The sequence below is a fragment of the Phodopus roborovskii genome, unplaced genomic scaffold, assembly GCF_943737965.1.
Source record: "Phodopus roborovskii unplaced genomic scaffold, PHOROB, whole genome shotgun sequence".
In the NCBI taxonomy this organism is placed as follows: Eukaryota; Metazoa; Chordata; class Mammalia; order Rodentia; family Cricetidae; genus Phodopus; species Phodopus roborovskii.
In genome coordinates, this window is record NW_026126413.1 from 15,832,360 (window position 1) to 15,852,815 (window position 20,456).

The 20,456-nt window shown below is 39.0% G+C and overlaps 1 protein-coding gene across 7 annotated transcripts in view; it reads right to left on the reverse strand.

The window, feature by feature from the left end:
- The window catches only part of Erbin (erbb2 interacting protein), a 69,174-nt gene extending 50,343 nt beyond the window's left edge, over nucleotides 1-18,831 (reverse strand). For all 7 annotated transcript variants that reach the window (XM_051182873.1, XM_051182871.1, XM_051182872.1 and 4 more), the window contains exons 1-3: nucleotides 18,638-18,831; nucleotides 16,489-16,606; nucleotides 141-219 (exon numbers count right to left, since the gene is read on the reverse strand). In XM_051182873.1, the coding sequence (XP_051038830.1) occupies nucleotides 141-219; nucleotides 16,489-16,606; nucleotides 18,638-18,826 (386 nt within the window). In that variant the 5' untranslated portion in view covers nucleotides 18,827-18,831. The remainder of the gene's footprint in view (nucleotides 1-140; nucleotides 220-16,488; nucleotides 16,607-18,637) is intronic.
- Nucleotides 18,832-20,456: the final 1,625 nt, after the last annotated feature.

The window sequence follows — 20,456 nt, forward strand, 5'->3', positions numbered from 1 at the left end:
AAACAAACAAACCCTGAATCTCGGTATAACTAAGATTAATACATTTTTCTTAAAGTAGCCAAGTAAACAATCTCCACTCTAACATTGCTCTATAATTATTATAGACAAGGAGCACCTTCAAGGTCATCTGAAAGACTTACTTAGAAATAGGGTTTACACTGGCCTCCACAATTGTCAGAACTTTACAATTTTTAATATTTTCTGGAAATTCTTGGATTCCTAGAAAACAAACAACCAAATTAATAGCATATATTACAGATATGTCAGTCTTGGGGAAGAGGGCTATTACAAAGGCCAAAATAATAATAATAGTAGTAGCAGTAGCAGTAGTAGTAGTAGTAGCAGTAGTAGTAAAAACATTGTGGAGATTGAGAAACTAATTATCAACTAAGGAGCTCAGGAACTGACATGTAATGCTAATCAGGCCATTTCGACAACAATCTCTTTCCCCCTTTTAACTTTCTTCACCTGCCTCTTTATAACTGCCTTTTCCCAGCACTTCAACCAGTTAAGACCAAAGACAGAAGTGCAGAACGCTTGATGTTACGCTGCTTCTAGCATGGTGGGTTGCAGATTGGGCAGGTCCCTATGTATATAAAGGACACAGCTGCAAACAAGCCTGCAGGGGGAAGGGACAGAAAATAGGAATGAGTTGCCCCCTACAGTGAGACCTAAGGCAGCGCTGTCCACTCTTAAACACTTTCCCGTACCTTCCCATGCTTTTAGTCCCCTCTTTTTTCAGCCTTCTTACTTCACATAACCCAGTGATACACTTACACTATAACTAAGTGCTACGGTGATGTCTGGTTTCTACATGTTCTTCAGACCAAATGAAGTAAAAGATTTCTTTTTCATTTCCAATCTGTTATAGACCTCTATATTTGCAATAGACCTTTAAATTATCGTGATGATATCAAATTTTGCTAAAAGATTCAAAGCACATACTCATTTCCTAACTTATATAATTTGTGAACCTGCAGCAGGACCACAGACCAATTTTAAGTACTAGCATCACTGTACTCTAAATAAACACTAACTAGAAACTTTTGAAAAGCATCCCCTAAAGGAATGTTATATAGCCTCCTTTAGTAACATAATGATTATCCAATAGAGTTGTCACTTTAGGGTTATTTAAGATCATACCATTTCATCACAAGAAGATTCTATGTAAGGAAAAAACCTGAAACACTAAGTGCATAGTTCCACATGATAAAACGAATGATGAAAAATCCACAACTAGCATATTATTCTGGTCAAAACTCACCAGTGAACTGGGTGTGGTAGAATGTATGCAAGTTCCTGGGATTAATCTCCAGCATTATCAAAGAAAACACCACCCACAGATGACAAAATTAGTAGTTTAAAAAAGTATATTAGTGATATTGTGAAAGATTCCTCTTATAAGATACTTACAGAAGAACAAAGAATAACTAAATCTGATGTGTACCTCCTAAACGAAATGGTTTAGAATTGTTAGCAGTTACTAGTTAGCCTCATCATATGGCAACTGAGAAAAAAATGCAAAGACATACAACTTGAATTTAATGATGGGAAGCAACAAAACAAAACTCTCCTATTAAGGGAACTGTTAAAATGCTGGTGTGATAAAAATTATCAAGAAGGAAAGGAAGGGCCAGCAAATGGTGACACACGCCTTTAATCCCAGCACTTGGGAGGCAGAGTCAGGTAGATTCTGTGAGTTTGAAGCTTGCCTGGTCTACTGAATTCCAGGACAAGCTCCACAGCTACAGAGAAACCCTGTGTGTGTGTGTGTGTGTGTGTGTGTGTGTGTGTGTGTGAGAGAGAGAGAGAGAGAGAGAGAGAGAGAGAGAGAGAGAGAGAGAGAGAGAGAGAAGAAAGCCTGAAGAACAAGGAGGAGGAATCTATCTTGAGAGACCTGACTAAATGTAAGTAATAAATTCCTACGTGGATTCTGAGAATGTTTACTGCTGGTAAGAACACGTAACCAACTGTGGAATAATTTGGTGGTTCTTCAAAATGTTACATATAGAAATACAAATGACCCAGTAATTCCACTACTAAGTAAAACATAGGTTCAAAAAAATGTTGTGCATGAATACTCATATTATTTAGAAGAGCCCAGATGCCCACCAATAACAAATATATAAGCACAATGAACAGAATATATAGTATGTTCACACTATGAATATCAATATTTGGTACAATAAGGCTAAGTCCTGAAGATATGCTAACGGAAGGAAGCCAGACACAAAATATCATATAGTTTTATGTATTTGAAAAATTCACAATAAGCAAATCTTTGCAGAAACAAAGTAGGTATGAGGTTACCTGGTGTTGTGTAGCTATTTCCTCCAAACTGAAACTTTCAGCTGAACTTCATAGACTTAGAAGGCTCACCAAACTTTAGGAGAGTCATATAGCCTCTGCCCAAGATTACATATGAACGGTAAGCAGTCTTGGGAAGAGGAGACTGCAGTGGAGTGTCCCTACAAGCTGGGCAGGACACCAGCTGATGAGTCTTGCATGAGCCGGTACCAGATGCCCAAGAAGCACCCACACTTCCGTAAGCAACCCCAGTAAACTCATGGGCTCAGAATGCAAGGCCTTGGAATAATCTTTAGTTTGTCCTTGGCCATATCTCCATAGGAAAAAGTCACATAACACCAGAGCTTAGGAGATGCTAGGCAAGGGAACAGGAATTTTTATAGGATGATGAAAATATTCTATACAGGTACTGGTAATGCTGAAATAAAATAGAAAATGTGCCAAATTCTACCAAAATGTATAATGTAAGAGAGCTTTTAGTTTTTAAATTATAGTAGCTATTATTCCTACTCTTGTAAGAAATTTACCTAACACTTAAATACTTGATGGATTTTGGTCAGGCATCTCAAATTATCTTTATTTTATTATTCAGCAAATATGTTCCAAATACAAAGTGGAAGAAGATATGAACTACAAATACTAGGACTTTATCAAGAGTTAAGATGTAGTAAGTGGGCTGGGGAGATGGCTCAGTCAGTAACATGCTGGCAGTACAAGAATTTGGAAGTGAATCTGGATCTCAAGTTCTCATGTGTGAGAGCTGGGCATGGAACCACATGCCTGTAATCCCCGCTCTGGGAAGGTGAGACCAGGAAGAATCCAAGGGCTCGGTCAGTTCCAAGCTCAACCCAAGAGCTTGTCCCAAAAGAACTAAGGTGGTGAGCACTAAGAAGGATACCTGACTCCAACCTATGACCTCCACATGAGCACACGTGTACACAGACAAGACAGGACAGGCAGGCAGGCACTCACGTTTCCACACACACACACACACACACCAATGTAGTAAAGAAAATTATTTTATCATACTGCTTACTTCCTACCCTAGTAAAGTTCTTTCTCACTATCTTTTGTCCTTTTTCTACTCTTCCAGATCTCTTAAAGTTGTAAGGAATAACCAGTTCTTCAGGGATTTTTCCCTAGGCTAATAATGACCTTAGTAAATGCACCTAATCTTAGTCATTACATATCACTGATATGGTGACAACTTTCCAATGTATAGCTCTAGAACTGTTTTTATGACTTAATTCTATATTCTTACAAATAACTGCATGAAGCCAGTAGATGGTGGTGCACTTTTAATCCCAGCACTCAGGAGACAGAGGGAGGTGGATCTCTATGAGTTCAAGGCCAGCGTGGCCTACAAGAGCTAGTTCCAGGATAACTAGGCTACACAGAGAGACCCTGCCTTGAAAAACCAAAAACCAGAACTAACAAGTAACTGGATGAGACACTGGTGTCTCAAACAAGAAAGCAAGCAAGCCAGCAAACAAATAAACAAAAAGCCTGAGACTCCTAAGACAGCGGAGGAAAATCTTTGTCAGTCATACTTCAGACAAGGGTTTAATATCTAGAATACATAACAAATTGTAAAAATTAAACACATATACACAAACCTGAAATCAGAAAAGTCAATGAACTGAACAGACAGTTCTCAAAGGAAATACAAATAGCCACCAAAGAATGTAAAACTACCTTGAGAGTTGCCTCATTCCAATCAGAATGACTATAGTAAAGAAAAATAAGTGTGGGTGAGGATATGGGGAAAGAGGAATAATAAATTTATTCACTGCAGTCACTACAGAAATCAGTGTGGAGGCTTCTCCAGACACTGAACACAATTACCATACAACCTGGCTGCACACTCCACAGCATATACCCAAAGGGCTATATCACACTCAGAGATACTTGCATATCCATACTTACCACCGATCTTTTAACAATAGTTAGGAAACAGAATCAGCCCAGATGTCCACCAGCAAATGGATGAGTGGATAATGACAACATGAGATATAAACTCAAAAGAATTTTATTCAGACACAGACAGAGAGGCAGGCAGGCAGGAAGGCACGCGTGCACGCAGGCACATGCACACACGTGTACACACACACACACACACACACACGCACGCACGCACATGCACGTGAAGACGGCAGGGAATGGGAAGAATCAGATGTGATGTAACTCAGGCTCAGGAAGACAAGCACCATATTCAAGTGCCAGCTTTAATTGTCCTTATTTTACGTGTGTGTGTGTGTGTGTGTGTGTGTGTGTGTGTGTGTGTGTGTGTGTGTGTTGCTTTCTCCTGCGAGTATATCTGTATACCACATGCATGCCTAGTGTCTAGAGGCCAGAGGAGAGCATCAAATTCCCTGAGAAGGCAGTTAAAGTAGTTGTAAGCACTGGTCCAGGTCCTCTGGAAGAGCAGCCAATACTTTTAACCAGAGTCTCTCTCTCCGGCCCCAAATGGCCCAGGCTGCCCTCTAACTCATGAGCCTCCAGCTTCCTCCTCTTCAGCATATGTTAGCAGTATGAGCTGCTACCACCTGCCAAGTTCTACCTTCTAGCCGTTAACCCTGTGCACCTAGGGGAAGTAAATATGGCCGTAGGGCAAGAAACTAGAAAAGGGCCCTACAAAGGGAGAAGACAGTAGAAACATGGGGTATTAGTGTGGACAACAGAATACAAGCAGGGAAAAGGAGGGGCGAGGACATGGAAGGGTATCTCAGAAGCAGGGGGAATCAACCAAAACAAACCTGTTATTTCACTATTTAACTGAAAACAATTCCTGAGCTGCCCGCTGAAATCACAGTGCCTACAATTCCTCCATCTCAGCTGACAGCAATCGTCTTTCCAGTAGCATGATAAAAATCAATAAGGTCATTTGTAACTCATCTCACAATCACATACAATCACTGATTCTACCTTCAAGGCTATTCATAGTCTGCCCACACCTATCTCTACCACTATTATATCCAAGAACTAAAACCACATTTCAATTGGCTGTTTTTCCGCCTGTATACTCACAGACTCTTCATATACATAGCTAAGCCTAAATCTCAATGTCCATACAAATGCCGATAATGCCCTACGTTATCTGCTTCTCCAAATCCCAACCTCTGTCTTTATTCCTAATATAATCTGTTTTTACTGCCCTGTCCCTGTGTTTATCACACATGCTATGGATACTAGAACCTTATAAAAGTTAATGCTATTTCCCTTTCTGGTGCACTTGATTCAGATACCTACATGGCAAACTTCCGTGCTTTCTCAAGTCATAATCCCAAACAGACTTACCCTCAACGTACAAGTGTTATCTAGTCTGAGGCAGAAGAGAAAGACACGGAAAATTAAGCAAACCACGGAAAGGAACCCCAAACTACTCAAAATGCCAAACATCCCTTTCTCAATGATTTTATTTACCCTTTTCTCTACTTTTACTTTGCTGTAGTCTGGCATTCCTATCGACAAGACTTAGATAACCAGTCTAGAGTCAAACGCTCCAACAAAATTATGCTGTAATGGTTACCTACATAGTCAATATTCCTTTTATAAAGACATTTCAAGTAAGAATATTAAAATACCAATGTGCCGTGCCTAAGGCCCAAACATGTATATAAATAACCAAGTATGGCCTTTGTCCTTTCATAGCTATAATCCTAAAAAGAAACTTGTAATCACACAAGAAACTCCATTTACATAGTAAAAGATATGTCCTTTCTGTTGTGTGTTGTTTGTTTTTAAGTAATGGTCTCACTCTGTAGGCGAATCTGTCCTGGACTCGCTGTGCAGCCCAAACTGGCTTAGAAACCATGCAAACCATGCATGGCGGTGGTGGCCCACTTTTAATCCCAGCACTCGGGAGGCAGAGGCAGACGGGTCTCTGTGAGTTCGAGGCCAGCCTGATCTACAGGACAGCCTCCAAAGCCACAGAGAAACCCTGTCTCAAAAAACCAAAAGGAAAAGAAAAAGAAACCATGTGATCGATCCTCCCTCGTGTGACATCTTTCCAAATGCTGGGACTACAGGTACTAGAGACCATATCCACTTAAAAGACTGTCCCATAGTTTTATCTAGATTATTCTACCCAAAGCACTTCAGAAACCACCCAGAGATCTCACATACCAAAGGGGATGGGGTGGGGAAAGATGGGTCATTAGCCACCGAAGTATGAAGTCCTGAGTTCAGATCCTCAAAACATACATACATACATACATACATACATACATACACACACACACACACACACACATTCTGTACATTGCCAAGAGGTGGAGGCACATGCCTTTAATCCCAGAACTTGGGGGGCAGAGGCAGGCAGATCTCTCTGAGTTCAAGGCCAGTCTGGTCTACAGAGCAAGTTCTGGGATGGCCAGGGCTACACAGAGAAACCCTGTGTTGGGAAAAACAAAAGTACAAAGACTTCTAATACTATGCTGGGGAAGAGGAGATAAGAGGGTTGGCCAGCCAGTCTAGACAAATCAGTAACCTCCAGGTTCAGTTAGAAACGGTCTCTCAAAAAAGAAGAAAGACAGAGCCCAAGTGTGGTATGCATACCTTTACTCCCAAGAGGCAGAGGGCAGAGGGCAGAGGGCAGAGGCAGGCAGATCTTTGAGTTCCAGGCTAGCCTGGTCTACATAATGAATTCCAAGGTGGCCAAGGATCCTGTCTCAATAAAATAATCTGACATCTCTATTATACATGCACATGAACATACATACATACACAAATACACAAAAGAGTAAGGGGGGAAGTTTCCTTAGCAACCTTTTTGGGTAAAACTTGAGACGCCACTGAAATATATATGACAAAAGCTAATACAGTTAAGTGTGACTCTATTTGGAGAAGCCCATATCCATACTTGGGTCTATTCTATCCTGAGTGCTTCTCTTTCTATTAATCAGGATGCTTAAACCTGTGTTAAAAATCTATCTTAATGAACTCCGCTTTATTTTAGCTTGTTCTGAATGAAGTTCCTTTGTGGGGTACAATGAAGAACCGTGGTTTCACAAGAGCAGGGGTCTTGTGTAGAATTCCTGAGCTGCTCAGGCATGCCCCACTGCCAATGGCACACAGAGTCAGCTTACTCTGTTTTTATAAATGCAAAATAATTGAAATTTTGTTACAGCCTGTTTGATTCTGTGATAGTTTAGCCATCAACAGATGACTGGTCCTAATAAAACTAGTCAGGCATTCAGAAGGGGAAATTAATGTTCTGCTGAACTACTTCCCAGGACATCAGTATCACGCTGGATCACTCTGTAACCATGACATATCAAGACAGAAGTCAAAACAACAACAAATACAGACACACAAAAACAGGCAAAAAAAATGATTTTTCTCTAGTTAATACATGATTACTGTATCTTAGCTAATGACAGCTTTAGCCTTGTTACAGTCTGTCCTACAATAAGGTTTAAGACAAAGTTTAAGATAGCCAATCATAGAATTACTTCTGATAGCATTTCAATTGTAGAAACTCTCTTAAAAGTTTTGCAACACAAATTAATAAAAACACCCAGAGACTGATATTGGGGTTCAAATTTCAAGCTGAAGAACAGAAAAGCAAAGTATCTGGCCACTAGCTCTCACCACTACCTCAGGCTGAGTGGGCTGATCCTGCTGTCTCTCCCCAGTGTGGCTGGAAAATGGATGTCTAATACTGACTCTGTTCCTGTCTCAAATACCTCTCATGAGTCCTGGGATTAAAGGAATGAGCTCTGTTACTCTTTTAGACTGATTCAATCTCGTGTAAATCTGGGTGGCCTTGAACTCAGAGAGATCCATATGCCTTTGTCTCCTGAGTCCTGTAATTAAAGGTGTGTACGATCCACCGCCTGATCAGTATTGCTTGTTGCTGACTTTGCTTTCTGAATCCTCAGGCAAGCTTTATTAAATCATAAATAATATACCACTACAGAGTTTTGTCTCTTTTTTAAGTTTAAGAAAACTTAAACCTTCCCTAAAATTCCCAGGTAAACTGAAATCTAAAACCCAATTCCTGTAAGTCTTAATATACTGAGATTTGATTAAACTCTCAAGTACAGGGTTTTGCTTGCTGAAAGCCCAAGTGATTCCATTATGTGAGTTCCTACTAGTTTAAATGTGTTCTGTTCAAACTGACAGTTCTCCTGTGTGCAGAGCAAGCATTTTCCCAACCACACTCCCAAGTACCTTAAACATAAACCATGCTACCTGACTGACTGAAGACACAGAAGACCTACGTAAAAGATCGACAATTAAGACAATACATGTCCAATTCTTTTGGTTGAATGAGTTGAATGAATGAATAAATGAATGAATGACTGAAACTTGCTGGAGCTATTAGTAATAAAGTACCCAAAATGTTTCCTGAATCCTAAGAGCTAACAATCTCAAATTGGTACCTGATGTTAAGATATTCAAATATTAAGCTTAACTAATATAAAAGCCTAAAAGAACACTATATCTTAGATATAAAAGTTTAGAGCTTCTTACTCAAGATTAATGTAATCAAATGTTAACAGAAAAACTCTTTTCAGAACATAAAACATATCTATATCTACCATGGTGGTCAAGTAAACACTAAACAACATTTTAGTTGCTGTAAGATAAAATAATACCATATTCACTTCACCTGATAATGTATTTGTTAGTATTTATCAACTAAAGTCATCTGGGAAGAGGACCCTCACAACTGACATACTGCCTCCAATATTGACTGGCCTACTGGCACATCTGTGGGGCATTTCTTGATAATGACTGACATAAGAGGGCCTAACCTACTGTGGGAAGTGCCACCCCTGCACAGGTAGTCCTGGGTTGTGTAAGACAGCACGCTGAGTGAAGCTGAGTGAGTCATGGGGAGCAAGCCAATAAACAGCCATCTCCCCAGGCTTTGCTTCAACTCCTGTCTCCAGGTTCCCGAGTTCCTGCACTGGTTTCTTTCAATGATGGGCTCTAACTGTAAGCTAAAAGAAGCCACTTCCTCCCCAAGCTGCTGTTCCAAGCAAACAAACTAGGATACATACTAACCTTTCATTTACATACAATGTCATGCAATCAAAAATCCAAGGAACAAAATTCAAACGTCTCACCGCTAACCACATTAGTTTACCCCAAATGCATGTTTTATCATCTCTTTAATAAAGCGACTTATAAAGACATATACGTCAGGGTTAAACATTACAGGCTTATCAAAATCACCTCCACTCCCTGTATGTAAAATTGGTTAATTACAATGATAAGCACAAGAAATTAAAAAGACTAGAATTTATTAAGCAAGGTAACAACTCTGCCATTACCATCTTCTTCAGCTTTATTTACCAACAGTCAACTAGAGCTTCATTCAAGCATCAGTTAAAGATAAAAGGGAGAGGGCTGGGAATGGTGCCAGACACCTGTGACCCTGGCCTCATAAGGAAGAGGTAGGACTGCCACATGCTTGAAGTCATGTTGGTCTACATGGTCAGCTCCAGGTCAGTCTGGGCTATACAAGACCCTGACTCAAAATAAACACACAAATAAAAATACATTTTAAAACTGAAGTGAAAGAGAAAAATATAAAGAATGAGTAAAAGGCAAGGAAATTCAAGTCATCAAATAGAAAAGAAAGAAGGGGTCGATTAAGTATTTTTATTTAACATAACCTGTAGGAGTATTGTCAGTATTAATGTCAATTCTCAAGGAAAAAATTTTAAACACTTACCCTAATATTTTAATTACTTGAAATGTTTTTCTAAATCTTCAAAAATACTCATGGCTCTAAGAATTATTTAATCAAGTGTTTGCTTTTAGTAAAAAGAAACTCTACAACTGCTAAGACAGACTTTCTACAGGCTACATTACTATATCGGCCTTTGTGAAGTTGTATCAAAGTCGAGGACACTAGCTGAATGATGCTTCAGTGCCTAACACACCCACTGTATTGAGTGCTGAGGATCTAGCCCATGCTAAGGGAGTGCTCTGTAACTGAGCTGCATCCCCAGAGCAGCTGTGTGATGGAAGTACAGTTTGTGACTTACAAAAATCAAACTGTCCAATGGTTTGGTTTGAATTACCTACCAACATATGCTAAGATGTGACAGGGACAAATGAAGTTCATTTACTCTGGAACTTACCAAGCAATACTTGGCTTTATAAGAACCAGGAAACAAAAATTTCCCCATATCATTTTTTAAAAGTTTCACATACCAGTCATTTATTTAACCTAGATAAATAGGGGACCATCACAAATTAAAAACAAAACAAAACAAAAACCAAAAACAACTGTTCAGAGCTATTCAAAAGATTTTAAAAGACTAATGAGACACAGCTACTAAGTATTATGTGTGATCTTTAATTTGACAGAGAGGACAAAAAGAAAAGGGCTAAAGAAGTAAAAGGGGGCAATATGAAAAGTATGAGGTCAACTTTTTGACAGTGATGCTGATTTTATAGCTTGAGTATTTCTTCAAGAGCAGCAAGTGTTCTTAACTGTTGTACTATTGTTCCAGCCCCTGGGTATGAAATTTTAAAGCAAAGAAAAAAACAAAACAAAAACGACAAAAAAAAAAAAAAAAAGGCAAGGTATCCTATGAATGAATCCAACGAAAACTGTAAATCAATCAATGTAAGACACGATTTTTTAAAAGATGGAACATTAAGTTTGGGCAATAATGTTAAACAATTCTATTGCGAAAATTAAAATAGTCCCAACTCTGAGTGTGGATATAGCTGTGGGCTGTCTTTGTCTTCTTTTGCGTGTGTGTGTGTGTGTGTGTGTGTGTGTGTGTGTGTGTTTGCTCTTCTGGAACCTGGAGCTTGCCACTAGGTATGCTAGCCAGTGAGCACCATGACCCATGTCTCTACCTCTCCAGTGTTGAGACTGCATGCTCCCATCACAATGCCAGGTTTGTTTACAGAGGTGCTGGGGATGGAGTTCAGGTCTTCATGTTTGTGTAGCAAGCGCTTTACTGACTGAGCTATTCCTCAGCACAAAGCATTATCTTCACAGCCTGTAGTGGTTTGAATGCAAATGGCTCACATAGGCACATCATAAGTTTGAATGATTGGTCCCCAGTTAGTAGAAGGATTAGAAGGTGAGGTCTTTTTTGAGGAGTTGGGTCACTGCGGGTGGGCTTTGTGGTTTCAAACACACACCCCTTGCAGGCTCAGGGTTGCTCTCTCTGCCTGCTACCTGAAGAACAGGAGGTAAAATCTCAGCTCCTGCTCCAGAGCCCTGCCTGCCTACATGTCTCCAAGTCTACCACCATGATCATCATGGACTCACACTCTACTCTGTAAGGTAACCCCAATTAAAGGCTTTCTTTTGTAAGCCACTTTGGTCATGGTGTCTCGCACAGCAACACAACAGTGAGATAAGCTGAGATCTACTGGCTACACTGCAGGGTACTAACCACTAGAAACTCCACCTAACCCTAAGACAAATGAATAAATCAAAGCCTCTTTAAAACAATGTAACTGACAGCATCAAGGTAATCATTTTTGCTATAACATACAACCTAAATGCTTAATATGGACTGTCCATATAGACTGCTTTATACAGCTTACATTTACTAAACATATGCATTTTTTTTTTAACTTTAAGGGTTTTTTTTTGGGGGGGGGTTAGTTAAATACTTTGTTACTAATTTGACAAAGTTAACTGTAATTTGTAAATACAAATACAAATACCATGACTATTCTAATTCCTTCTAAAATGAGGCACAGTAAATTCTGAAATGTATGAGAATCAATACAAAGAAAGTCTACATTGACATGAACATATCAAAATATGCTCATCTTGGACCCAAGGCAATAGGATGTGATTACTGTCACTGTCTGAGGGTGATGCTGTACTGATTTGGTAGGATTTTTTTCTAAATTTCCCCCAAACATTGAAAAGAAGTATATTTAAAAACTATTTCTTATTTAGTGCTTATTGAAAGTTGTGTTTTAGGGTAGGGCACTAAAAAGTTATCCCCATGCTATTCATTCTTTTTGTAATTATAAAATGTATGTTCATTTAAAATTTTTAAAGAGTTCACTATTTCTTCTCTCCCTGTCTCTCTGAAAGATTTAAAATTCCAGATATCTTCTATGCTAGGTACAGCAAGCTAAGAAAATTCCTTATTTGTTAATAATTCATTATTCAGGAATCTATGTATACCTCAGTAGAATGCGGAAGGAAAATCTTTCAAATGCAAAAAAATTAACATCTTTTAATAACTTTTTAAAAAGTCACAAATTAGGAATAGTTTTATTTCTCCACATAATAAAGACCTAATACAAATTCACAAACATCATATTCAACAACTAAAAATTCAAAGCTTTCTGTCTATAGTCGGGAACAAGACAAAAATTCCCAGGGTCGCTATGTCTATTCATCACAGTGTAGTCATGCACCACAAAATGTTCCAGTCAACTATCAACCACACAAGCAACAGCTCTATTAAAATGCAGCTGAAAAATCTATACTGTCAAATGCTGCAATAGGCTCCAGTGTCCAAGTACAATATATTACTCATGAATGTGTGGTGATACTGGCATAAACAAACCTGTCCCGTCAGTCAGATAAAACCCTAGCCTGACAGTTGTAAACAGCCTATATAATGCCAGATTAACGTTACTGGCTTATACATTTACTGTTATAAACTATTCTTTTTTCATAATTTTAAAGATGCTTGTTATGATTTGGGTCTTAAATATTTCCAGAAGTTTTAGGACAGCCTCTGGGTTGTTAGAAGATAGTGGGGCCTTCAGCTAGGTAGTCAAGAGTGGGGGCACGGTTTGAAGGACATAAATACTCTTAACACCCGTCCTCCGTTCTGTTCCTGCTACGATGCACTGGGCCACCAGCTGAGAACAATGAAGCAATAAACCATGCACACCTCCAACTGCAGGGCTATCAGTCATGAAAGTCTTTACTCCTTACAACATTATTTTGTATATTCGGGTATCTTGTCAGAGCAATACAAGAACCCAGCCACATCCTTATGCACCCCATGCCTACCTGTCACTGCTTGATTAGATCGAGACCACGTAAGCAGCCAGCATGGCAGCTGACCCCAAGGGTCCAGAGGTACTGCAGTGGCCCTCGCATCTTGGTGGCATTGACGCTCACTGGATTTATAACCCACTCAACAGGAGGGAGATCATCCTGATAATGGGAAGCCAGCCACCTACCCACAGCTAGTCAAGTCATGGATCTCGAAGGAGAGCCTGTCACTTTAATAAACCAGCATGATCTCAAACCACATTCTAAATATCTGTCCTTATGCCCACAGATAAGTACAGTCCTCACCTCTCATAAAAGCAGCTTCTCTTTGCAACAGAGACCATTGCAGCAAAACACACCCAGTCAAAATACAGAGATGCCCGGTACTGACTGATACATCTACAACACAACTCCTGCACCTGAGGCTCATGGGACATTGCAGGAGAGGGGGCAGAGTGACTGTCAGGGCCAGAGGGACACTGAGTTTACTGTGAGATTCTGACTCCTACGAACGCCAGAGAAGCTACACACCCAGTCTCCTCAACATGGCTGCCTAAACAAGACCACCACCAACAGACCTCAGCCCAGACAAAGAACTACAGGGATATGGTGTGATAGACAGCACAGGCCTTTCATCCCACACTTGGGAGGCAGAGGCAGACAGACCTCTGTAAGTCTGGTCTCATAATAACCAGTCTGCTGTACATACTAAGTTCAGGACAATCAAGGCTATGTATGTAAAGTAAACCTTTCTCAACACTACCTCCCCTAACACTAACACACACACACACACACACACACACACACACACACACACACACACACACAAAGCCTATGGGCAACAAAGGAATATGGAGAGTGAGAGAGAGAGAGTCTTCCCCAGGGAAGAGCATCCCAAATTGGTTATCCAATACTAAATGATCAGCCCTGAAGTGATACACATACAAAAAACATGCAGGCTATATTTATAATTTGGTAAGAACAATTAAGAAAAAGAGGCCATGAATTTGAAGGGAGGGTTACATGGGAGGAAGCTGGAGGGGGAAGTATTCAAAACATAAAAGATGATTTTAAAAATCTATAATGTTTACCAAAACAAAACTATCTGTGATGTATTTCTCAGAGAAACTTGTAATATATGGTCATTAAGCTATGTATAGATGTATTAAGTCCTAACCAGAGCAATTAGGCAACAGAAAGAAATGACAAGGATCAACATTTAAATGGAACATATAGAAGTCAGTGTCATGTCTATATGCTAACAATAATCTATCCAAAATTTTTCTTTTAAAGCAAAAGTCATATTTATAATAGCTAACAATAGCAAAAAAAGGAACTTCACTGAAAACAAAGCTCTGATGAAACAAACTAGAACTGTAAGTAAATGGGAAGAAAGACATCTCACATTTCCAGATTAGAAGGCAAAGAACTGTTAAAATGTCAAAGCCACCCAGAGTCCTGTTGATCCAATGACCTATCAAAATTCTAATGACCTTTTTCACAAAAACAGAAGAAAATGACCCTAACAAAGAATCACAAAAGATTCTGAAGCAGAGGTACTCTTGAGTAAAAAGAACAAAGCTACGGGTCTTACATCAGTTAACTTCAAAATCCACCTACAAGCTCTAAAATGAAAGAATATGGTGCTGGTGTAACAGAAAAATGTCAATGGACCAGAACAGAGGGCCAGAAATAAATCACATGTGTATAGTCAATTGATTTCAACAAAAGTACTAAGAACACATCTATGGCAAAATATCTGATTACACTGCGTAAAGATATGTCACTGTGATTGGTTTAATAAAAAGCTGAATGGCCAATGATAGCTGAGCAGGAGGTATAGCAGGGACTTCTGGACAGAGAGCTCTGGGAAGAAGGAAGGTGGCGATGCCACCCAGACACAGAATAACCAGGCTATGTATAATGGAGAAGAGTGTGTGGAAGACCATGGGGGGGGGGGTTGGAAGAGCAGGAGAAGAAGGAGGGGGAACTGGGACTGGAATATTTTAAAAAATTAATTTTAAAAAATGGGTTAATTTAAGTAATAGGAGCTAATTAGAAACAAGCCTAAGCTAAGGCTGAGCTTTCATAATTATTAAGTTTCTGTGTCATTTTTTGTGAGCTGGCAACATAAGAGAAACCCACCTACAAGCATCACAGGAAAAGGAGGGTCTCTTCAGTGGGGCTTGGGAATGCAGAGGTCCCTGTGTAGAACGAAGGGGTCAAAGAACGACACCAGATACTGTAAAACTGCTTCTTAAGACGCAGCAGCAGTGGGGTGAGGGGATGGCCCAGAGATTAAGAGCACTGATTGCTCTTCCAGAGGACCTGGGTTCAATTCCCAGCACCCACATAGCAGCTCACAACTCTCCGTAACTCCAGCGACACTCTCACACAGACATACATGCAAGCCGAACACCAATGCACATAAAACAAAAACAAAAAATAAGAAGCCACCTACACAATGGTTTTCTAAAAGTATGATACCAAAAAGACAACAAACACAAAAATAAACCAGTTACATAAAACTAGAAAGTTGTGTACAAACAATAAGTCAGGGATACAATGAAAATACAACTTCTGAGGGACAAGAGAAGGGTCTAGGCTTCTACACTCACTCAAGTATTATTCCCAATAGCTAAGATGTGTACTCAACCTAAGCTTCCAGGAACAAATGACTCAATAAAGGAAACACTGTATGTATGTATGTATGTATGTATGTACAGTGAAACACTCTTTGGTCATTAAAAAGGGAGACCTAGTCGCTTGTAATAGGAAGTATGAACCTAAAGGACATGGTGTTAAGTAAATCAGGAATAAAAAGACAACCCATGATCTCCAACACTGGATATTAAAAGGGCAAGCTCACAGAAGCGGAGAGTCAGACGGCAGTTAGCAGACACAAAGCACGGAGAGGGGAGAAGGGGGATTAAGACGGTGACCTGAGTAAAAGCTTTCAGTTAGATGGCATACATTTGAGAGGCCCATTGTACAACACGGACTTCAAAATCTACTTATTTTCCAGCTGTTTTGAGGTATCATAGCTTTTTATATTTAAAAACAATTCTAGCCAAGATTATGACATTAAATTTTATTGCATTTGAGATAAAACAGGTTATACATTTTTTTGTTTTTATATTTATGTAAAATAGATTCTAGATGAAGCTAATATACTTTTAAACATTTAGAAAACAGAAATCCTAACAATGAAATGGAGAACTTACCATTTTTGCTGACATCCAGTTCCCTGAGATTAATGAGATTTGCAATGGATGCTGGTAATGTTGTTAAATCATTGTCAGGCAAACTTAGTTTATGTAGACACTGACAGTTAAAAAGTTGCTAGGGAAAAAAGAAAGGACTTTGATTATCTTTTACATTTCTTTAGGTATTCTATGAACTAATTTTTATATGATAAATATACATATTAAAGCTAACTGTGTTAGGCCTACATTATCACTAGGAAAGGCCTCACGTTGTTCTGTTATTATGGATCTGAATAAATCTGAATCACTTAGAATGACTTAAACTTCTAACCTGTACCCAGTGAGAACCAATATATAAAACATATATTGCTATAGTCTCTGTTGAAGCTGCCAGAGGGTGAGTGGCTGTTAACACATTTTAAGTCCTAGAGCTTGTCTTTCAATCAAGCTTATTCCAAAAAGAAAGCCACGCTGAAGACCATCCCTTGAAAACTGTCAAAGTGCTAGGTCTGGGGTGGGTACATGTTCAATTACTTGCTCTGTTACAGCCAGCATCTCTTTTGTATATGCCTCTGCATTGAGACTCTAATCTGTCACTAACCTAGGTTTTCCCCATTCTGTCAGAGAACGAGCCAAGGATAGGAATGGATCTGTTGGAGCACACAATAATGATGAACAATAAATTACAAAGGACACTACAATCACAGCATAGCTGTGATTCACAATTCACCTTTAACATTTTTTCACAGCTGTTAAAGACTTCTCCACAAAATTATCAAGGAAATATTGGGCTTAGTAGCTCAAGCCTATAATCCCCAGATCTGGGAAGCTGAGGCAGGAAGATTGCTGTGAAGTTTGAAGCTAGCCTAGACTACAAAGCCAGATTCCGTCTCAGTAAAACATTTTAAATGTTAATTACCTAGGATAGCATTGGCTTCCAAAAGCTTTTAATATTGGTCATCACAACGAAGAGCCTTTGTATACTGTCATCCAGGATGTTCACAAAACATACAAATAATATAAAACAACTACTTCATGAAACAAGGTCTATATGCAACATACTTTATTTTCTGTTATATTACAGTTAGGGTGGCTGGATTAAATTTCTGTAGTTATACTAAAATTTTAATTTTAGATAAATTATTTTAGTATAACTATATCCTACATACTGCATACTTACACTAATTATTTCTTGTTCATCAGAAATTCTTATTTAACTAAGTCACCGGTAATTTTATTTTCTAAATCTCAGTCCGAATTACAGTGTATTTTTCAGAATTCTGAGAACACATACTAAACTGCTTGGTTGCTGCGACTGGCTGGTTTGGAAACAAGGTCTCACTACACATATGATCCAGGCCAAGGCAGAGCTCACTCACTGTGTAGCTCAAACTGGCCTTGAACTGCAGGTCTTCCTCCCTAAGGCACCACCATGCTCAGGTCTAACCAGTTTTTAAGCCACCAACTTCAAGTCTCCATTCATAGGGAACTGGATGCACACCTTCAATACGGGCCTCGGAAAGTACGGGCAGGTAGGTCTCTGAGTTGAGGACAGTCTAGTCTACAAGGTGATAATGCAGCTTTTTTTTTTTTTTTAATAAAACATGAAAACAAATACAGCTAATAAAAGGAAAGTAAGAGTATACTAAAAAAAATTCAGTAAAGTGGTGATCTTAGAAAGAAATTCACAGCAATCTCCCCCTCCACTTGTTACTAGTTTCAGAGATGCATGTTGTCCAAATCAATTCCACACAAAATGCAGGTAAGCAGAATTCCACCTCAAAAATTTATAGAACCATAAAAGCATGATATGGTAGTTGAAATGACAATTAGTCCCAATTATAACGCTGCACGTAAAGGGCTTATAGAATTTATATAATACAGTAAAATTTAGTTCTTTGTCTAGTTAAATCTAATGGCTCCAGAATTTGAATAGATGCATTATCTATTTTGATGGTTGTAAAATGCTTCAAGTAAAAATAAAATTTTAAGTTATTCACACAAGTACATAAATAACTTGAACAGACGCTTAAAAATCTATATCATTTTGAATTGTGCTTACAGCAAGACTAAGCCAGTGAATGGAAAAACTTGTGTACAACAATATTAGGAATGTAAACGTCTATGAATAGACATGATCTAATGTAACTGGAAAGTATTAATGTACCTTGGGAAGCTCTTCAATCTGATTAGCATCTAAATAGAGCTCCTCTAAAGTTTTTTCAAAGGTGAAAATCTCTTTGGGAACTTGTTCCAAGCTGCAATGAGAATAATCTAGAGTAGTGACCGTTTCCTCTTCTCCTCGCAGACAGCGACATGGCACCAACCGCACAAACAAACTTCGCTTTGTAGTCATCTTTTAAACGCTGCAGCATGTAGATAAAAACAAGTCAAATTGTATACAATATAATAAACAACTTTCCCAACAAATTACCATCCATTTAGCATAACTCAATGCATCACAGGCAAAGTTCCTCCTCACCACCCCACACACACCCCATGGCACCTATTTAAGAGTGCTTTAAATCAAACTCAAGCCCTCCAGTACTTTACAAAATAATCTAAGTAACCATTCATGATTTTAAAACATCTATTAGTGACCAACCATCATTCAACTTTACTGTGTGGGGGTTTGAAAGAAAATGGCCCCCAAAGGGGTGGCTTATTAGGAGGTGTGGCCTTATTGGAGGAAGTGTGTCACTGTGGGGGCGGGCTTTGAGTTCTCTTTCGCTCAAGCTTCCCTCGGCATGACTGCCAGTTGACTTCCTGTTGCCTGGAAAATGTAGCTCTCTCAGCTCCAGCACCAGGTCTGCCTGCCCACTGTCGTGCTCCCAATCATGATCATCAGGGCCTGAACCTATGAAACTGTAAGTGAGCCATGAAAATAGTTTCTTTATAGAGTTGCCATGGCCATGACATCTCTTCACAGCAATGAAAACCCAAACTAAGACACTATGATTCTCCTACATGGAAATCCCCATCTACTGCAAGTATAATTTTGGGTCAATCAAATTCTAGCCTATAGTTTTTGAAAGAGCTTGAAAATTCTAAACTAGTTAAGATCATATGTGAGTCAACTCACTTAAAATACAGTCTTTCAGTTAACCGAGAGAAAAGGCCAGTTTTGAATTGGTAAAAATTCATAAGGCCAATTTTATTAAGAACTTGTGTATAAAGGCTAACATTAAACTAACAGAGTAATAATTTAATAAAATGAGGAGGACTACCAACTGGTAAGTAACTCATTGCCTTAGGCACAGAAACAAGTACCAAGATCTCAGGCACAAAAAAATATAAGTATAAAAACTCAGAAAGTACCTTAAATATTTTAATTGCTAAAAAATTACCTATCAATAAAACACCCACGTTTAAGTAAAGGCACAACCAGTCTCAGTGTGGCTCAGCAAGGCACCGCACTAACAGCGCTACTCCCACTCGTGGGACTTGAGTGTCTGACCACAGACGGGGCTAAGTATTCCCCTTGCAGTCATTCTCACTCTGACTCTACTCAGCCACCTGGCACATACTGACACTCTTTGGATAAAGTGTACAAATATTTTCTTTGTCGCCATTACAATTTTCTAGGGAATGTCCTATTGTTTCCATCAAGAAGCAGAATTTCTTGACTAGGAAACAGCCAGAAATTAAAGAAATATCTTTAACACAGTAGTTAGTGTTTCTTTGTTTAGAACTACACAGACTTGTAAAATAGACTTTTGTAAAAGCATGTAATATACATTTGAACTAGATCCTCAAAACCCACTATCAATAGTTCTGTTTACAAACGGCTTTAAAAGATTTTTGAGAAAACCCAGTAGGTCCAGCATCAGATTTTCACCTGCGGCTGAAGATGCAGTGCAATGATAAAGTGCTTGCACTGTATCAACTGTGCAAGGCTCACCCTGATTTAGAGCCCCAGCATCACACACCCAGAACGTTCACGTCTAAAATCTTTGTCTAAAAAGAAATAGACAAAAAAGAAGCAT